Below are 5,262 nucleotides of genomic sequence, written 5' to 3' on the forward strand. Positions count from 1 at the left end.
TTCAGTCGCGAATTATTATTTATTTACATGATTAGATATAACCCAATAAGTAGAGCCATTGACGCATGATGAAGTTTTCATTTCAACACTCCCGAATCATGGGAAATTTTGCAAAATTCATAAACCCAGGTTCTTCAGAATCTCCGTCCCCACCGCGGTGGCACTAGCTGGGTTCTGTCCAGTGATCAAAGGAGCGCCAGTCGCAGCAACTTTGGCAACGACGACTTTCTCCCCCCAAGGCAAATCAGCCTTTACGTATCCACCATTTGATATTTTATTCATCTCGGTTTCAAGTGCATATGGCAGGTATTGGGACATTTTGACCTGATCCTCCTCCTCGTTCGAAAATCCGGTCGCCTGTGCTTCCGCAAGTACAGGCTTCCCACCAGCGGTTGCCTTTAGAAAGACGGCAGGGCCATGGCACACGGCGGATACAACTTTCCGCGCTTCCGCAAATTCCTTAATTAGGCGGAGGGAGTCTGCATCTTCATATAGATCAAATAGGGCTAAGTATTTGGGAAACCAATATTAGTTAACCTGTAGGTCGAGAATGAAACCGGACGAAACAGACAGGGAAAGCGAAAGGAAGGCTGCGAAGGAAGTATGGAAGACTTACGTCCGTGACCACCAACATAGAAGATGGCATCGAAATCGTTGGATTTGATATCGGAGAGCTTCACAGTGTTATGCCAGATACTCTCGTTTTCCTTGAGAAAAGTGGAAGATACAGCATCGCTGGCGAAGGCCGTGACAGATGCAGGATCTAGAGGGGCTGGTCCTCCTTTTGGAGAGGCAATGACGAGATCAACCTTTCCCTTGAGAACCTCGTAGGGATGAGCTAATTCGGGCTGTTAAAAAGATGTCAGAATTGAATGACATTGCGTACCGAAAAGAGGGGCCCATACTAAGTACCAACCGGTAGGATTACCAGTGGCAGGGATTTTGTCCTGCGATGTGAGAACGAAGAGCACTTTTGGGGCCATTTTGAACAAGTTGTGTGCGGGTTTGCGGAGGGGACTGTTGATTGTAGAAGAATCGAGGTTTGAGAATACGAGAAGCTGTTGCCCGTAACGCTACTTATACAGGACGCATACTCGATGCCGCCCTGTAAGGTTTCCCAAGTACGATTCGACATTTGAATTTCATATTATATCATCTACGAGCATATGTGCAGATTTAATTTGCTTAACTCCCAAATACCCCACCATTGATTGCTTGTCCCATTGTTTTCCCCTCTCGATCCCGATCTTGGTTCGCCTCCGAGACTCCGACTGATGTCACGATGACATAGTTATTGTTTATTAGGCCACTAGGGCAAAAGAGCTCAATCACCACCAGCGCCGTGGTGATAGAGGATACGAATCACCCAATCCAATCCCCCAACGTTGTTGGAGCTACTACACAAGCCCTATCACACGTGACCCACACACATATCCATGGATTCCTTCTACAGTTATCCAGTTAGTTAATGCGATAGTCAGCCAATTGCATGGCACTAACCAAGGCGAAGGAACTCCACACTTCACCGAGTGCGCTGGAGGAAATTTACCAACGGGAGTTGCTCCAGCTTTTTGATGCTCGTCCAAACTCTTTTTTCGTCGGCAAGAGATGTTGAAATAGCCTTCCCGCCAAGGCCTGACTCACCCATTGTTGCTGTGCAGTGGTTAGTAATCGGCATTTGTGGATTTCCTCGTTACCAATAGCAATGGCTTTTTTCCAGCAAAAGCCCACTTTTCATAACGGAGTATCTCGTATCGCGCACCGGAAAATGGGATCCTCTGAGTTTAGACGGGCTGAGAAAGCTAGGACGTTGCGAGATCTTTCTGCTCGACCCGACCATGGTTTTATCGTTGTCGTACCATATATATATATATATATGGGGAGGTAGAGCCTGGGCTTGAATGAAAGCTGTTCAGTGTAAAAAGGCTGCTATTTCGGTTTTCAAAATCGATTGATCCTCCTCTCCTTCCCATATATTCATCTATAACGACGAAAACTTTGATCCTCAAGACCGTAAACGGCAATTTACTAAACATGAGCTTCACTTTCGACGTGCTCAAAGGCTCAAAGGACGGGAAACTAGTTGCAGCTAGGACAACTCGGATTTTGCAGCCCAATGAGGTCTACGTTGAGATAACCCATACCGGAGTGTGCGGCACGGATGAGCATTACAGGCATGCAGACCAGGTTCTGGGTCATGAAGGTATCGGGATTGTGAGGCAGGCGGGGTCTGGCGTTACCAATGTGAAAGTCGGAGATAGAGTTGGTCTCGGATACTTCCGCAAGGTCTGCGGACTTTGCCCAAGTTGCTTGGAAGGTGAGATAAGCCTGTGAAGAGAAGTTCCCTAAGCTCGTACTGGCAGAAATGTCTAATGAGACGATGTTCAGGTTGGGACCAGTATTGCGAGAAGAAAAGAGAATATGGCACCTCTGATTTCGATATTGGGACTTTCGCCCATGGGGCTGTCTGGAACTCTGACTGTGTCTTTCGTATACCTGATGGTATTGACTCAGTTGACGCCGCTCCCTTGATGTGCGCTGGCGGAACGGTATGGACCATCTTGTCCGAATATGGAGTGCGGCCAACAGATCGTGTTGGGATCCTTGGTGTCGGAGGCCTCGGACACATGGCCATCAAGCTCGCTGCCGCCATTGGTAGCCATGTGGTAGTTTTGTCGAGCAGCGAATCAAAGAGGCAGGAAGCTATGGACTACGGTGCCAGCGAGTACCATGTATTCCGTGCGGGACAGCCCATGGAGGGCTTGAAGCCCTTGAAGCACCTCCTGCTCTGTGGGAATGCTGGGGTTGATTTTAACTCGTATGGACTGCCTTTTAATATTCTTTCAGCTGCACTGAATTTGTTGAACGTTATCTGACGATCCCTCAATTAGACTCATCCCTTTGATGGATAAACAAGGCACCATATACCCAATTACAGTCAACCTCAACCCATCCTCCATTCCACTGTTTCCTGTGCTTCAAAACGGAATTCGCATTCAAGGGTCGCTGGTTTCTTCACGCCGGAGTATGCATCAACTGCTCAAGCTTTGTGCAGCTAAGGGCATCGGACCTACCACAATGCAGTTCCCCTTGACTCTAGCTGGCGCGGAGGATGCAATGAAAAATCTCAGGGAAGGAAAGATCAGATACAGAGCTGTTCTTGTCCGCGAAGGCATTTGAGTTGAAAGGCACAAATGAAGTGGAATGGGATTGGCCATGCAACTTTGATTTTCTTAAAAAGCAATTACACCAGGAACGCTAATAATAGATACTATATCGAATTGCGAATCGTGGAATCCATGAATATAAATTCAAGATCTCAAATTGGTGTCCATTAAAATGTGATGAGAAAAGCTTACAAGGGGTGGAAAGGGGTTAACTGTTGAATTCTCAAGTTGAAACGATCTGATATTATTGATCTATATTATACATATTTTTAGACATACACATCTCAATAACCCATCTGGCTCCTTAAAACACCATATCATCCTCCGAAGGAGGCCTCATCATCCATTCATCGAATATGAGCTCATACGAATTGGCCCTCACTTCCGGATCCCAAGTTAGTATTTTCCGTATGAACCTGAGAAACTGGTCTTTTTCCTCGCAAGGTGGGATCGAGGTGACAAAGTTCTCAAAAGAGGTTTCGGGGATGGGGGGTTCAGACACCCAGTCGCCTGCATAGAGATCTCGAATAAGCTTAACTGCATCTGTAGCGTAAATATCAAGGAAGAATTTACCAAATCCATCAAAATAGGTCGAAAAGAGTGGGCTTTTCCGAATCACCTCCAGCGGTGGAGGACCCAGAAATCCAATATACTGTGCCAAGGCTAATGGAAGAACATATTGGTTGTTAGCCGGGTCAATGGGGCTGAATAAATTCTTCCCTTCCATGAGTTCAAGTGTCTGGTTGTGTTTATAATTTAAGTTAGATATAACTATGATGGAGTATAATAGGTCCATGTCTACTGAGTACTGGTACTGATCATGACACCAATGGACCACACATCAACCGGATTTCCCAAGGCAGGCCCAAAAGGACCTCTGGGGCTCTACATAAATCAGGCATCCACCAATCCTGATTAATATGCCCTTCAGCAAGGCGCATTTGCCCGAAATCAGTAAGGACTGGGAGGCCTGAGAGCTCCAGCTTGGTAGTTCGAGACCTGTAAACTGGAGCCACTCCATCAGTTGTAATTACGGGGATGCTAGGATTCAGTGCCTCTTGGTCCTCAATGTCCTTGAGGCTGCTATCATCCTCAAGTTGCATCAGGACATTCTGAGGTGAAATATCTGCTCAAGTATCATGAGTAAGGTAGTGACTAAAGGCTCCACCACTACAGTAAAACCTACCAGTATGTATGACACCACAGGTTGAATGAAACCAATTGATAGAAAACCATAAGCGGTGTACGATGGATTTCAAAAGAAGCTTAGGTAGCATGGCATTTGGAAACGTCTCCTGTAACACGCGAATACTCTGGCCTTGGGGTTTTGAGGCAATACAGAAGTGTCGTTTGCCACATGGGGCCCTATCGATTTCAAAGATATCATCTGCAAGACGAGTAAAGCCCACTCCAGGGAGGTCCCGCTGATCGGTCTCAGCGAATCGCTTGGAACGCTGCAGCATATTGATCTCGTTAAGAACTGGGGAAGAGTCGGTATTTTGGCTAACACCCACTTTGAGTGAAGTGTACTGCTTCACCCTACATAATGCGTAAATGCTAGTAACATCTCTCAGAGATTAATGGGATTTCAAACCTTTTGTCCCAGGCAAGCCAGACGGTGGGATATGCACCGTATCCAAGTTTTACAATAATCTGGTAACGATCTTTGAATATCTCCCCAGTTTTGACGGGGTAGTAATTCCTCTGATGATACCGCGGTAAGGTCTGTTCTTCGATAGCTACTCCAGACGCCATCGCATGGTTAGGTCGACAAATGGTTAGAGGTGCTTGCTCGAAACGTGCTCTGCGAGCCGCTGTAATGATCCAGCGAGGAGCATTTCGGAACGATTGATTGGGCGTTCTCCCCTGAACATGTCCTGGTTGTAGGTACTGTTTCAGGTTGGCTGCCAGCGGTCGCTAGGATTCTATGTGGTAGATCTTACGACATTGCTATCTCATCTTCTCTATGTGGATAGGCATAGGAATGCTTAGAAAAGGCTTAAATAAGGAGATTTAGTAGAATCTCATGTGTGATAACAAATTGGAAAGGTGCTTGAGATGTGGCTGAGATACATCATGTGATTTGGCGTCGCGT

At 46.4% G+C, this 5,262-nt stretch overlaps 3 protein-coding genes across 3 annotated transcripts; 1 reads left to right on the forward strand and 2 right to left on the reverse strand.

Moving 5' to 3' along the window:
- Window positions 1-117: 117 nt before the first annotated feature.
- HCAG_06128 (conserved hypothetical protein) lies at window positions 118-983 on the reverse strand (the record flags this gene model as incomplete). Its single annotated transcript, XM_001538473.1, has 3 exons — window positions 118-506; window positions 617-848; window positions 906-983. 3 exons carry the CDS (start codon window positions 981-983, stop codon window positions 118-120), a joined length of 699 nt encoding a protein of 232 aa, XP_001538523.1.
- Window positions 984-2,034: 1,051 nt separating this feature from the next.
- HCAG_06129 (conserved hypothetical protein) lies at window positions 2,035-3,180 on the forward strand (the record flags this gene model as incomplete). Its single annotated transcript, XM_001538474.1, has 3 exons — window positions 2,035-2,317; window positions 2,389-2,818; window positions 2,892-3,180. 3 exons carry the CDS (start codon window positions 2,035-2,037, stop codon window positions 3,178-3,180), a joined length of 1,002 nt encoding a protein of 333 aa, XP_001538524.1.
- Window positions 3,181-3,471: 291 nt separating this feature from the next.
- Window positions 3,472-4,922, reverse strand: HCAG_06130 (predicted protein; the record flags this gene model as incomplete). The annotated part of the gene is made up of 4 exons (XM_001538475.1): window positions 3,472-3,830; window positions 4,057-4,293; window positions 4,354-4,706; window positions 4,762-4,922. 4 exons carry the CDS (start codon window positions 4,920-4,922, stop codon window positions 3,472-3,474), a joined length of 1,110 nt encoding a protein of 369 aa, XP_001538525.1.
- Window positions 4,923-5,262: the final 340 nt, after the last annotated feature.

This window comes from Histoplasma capsulatum, genomic scaffold (genome assembly GCF_000149585.1).
Source record: "Histoplasma capsulatum NAm1 scaffold_7 genomic scaffold, whole genome shotgun sequence".
NCBI lineage: Eukaryota > Fungi > Ascomycota > Eurotiomycetes > Onygenales > Ajellomycetaceae > Histoplasma > Histoplasma mississippiense.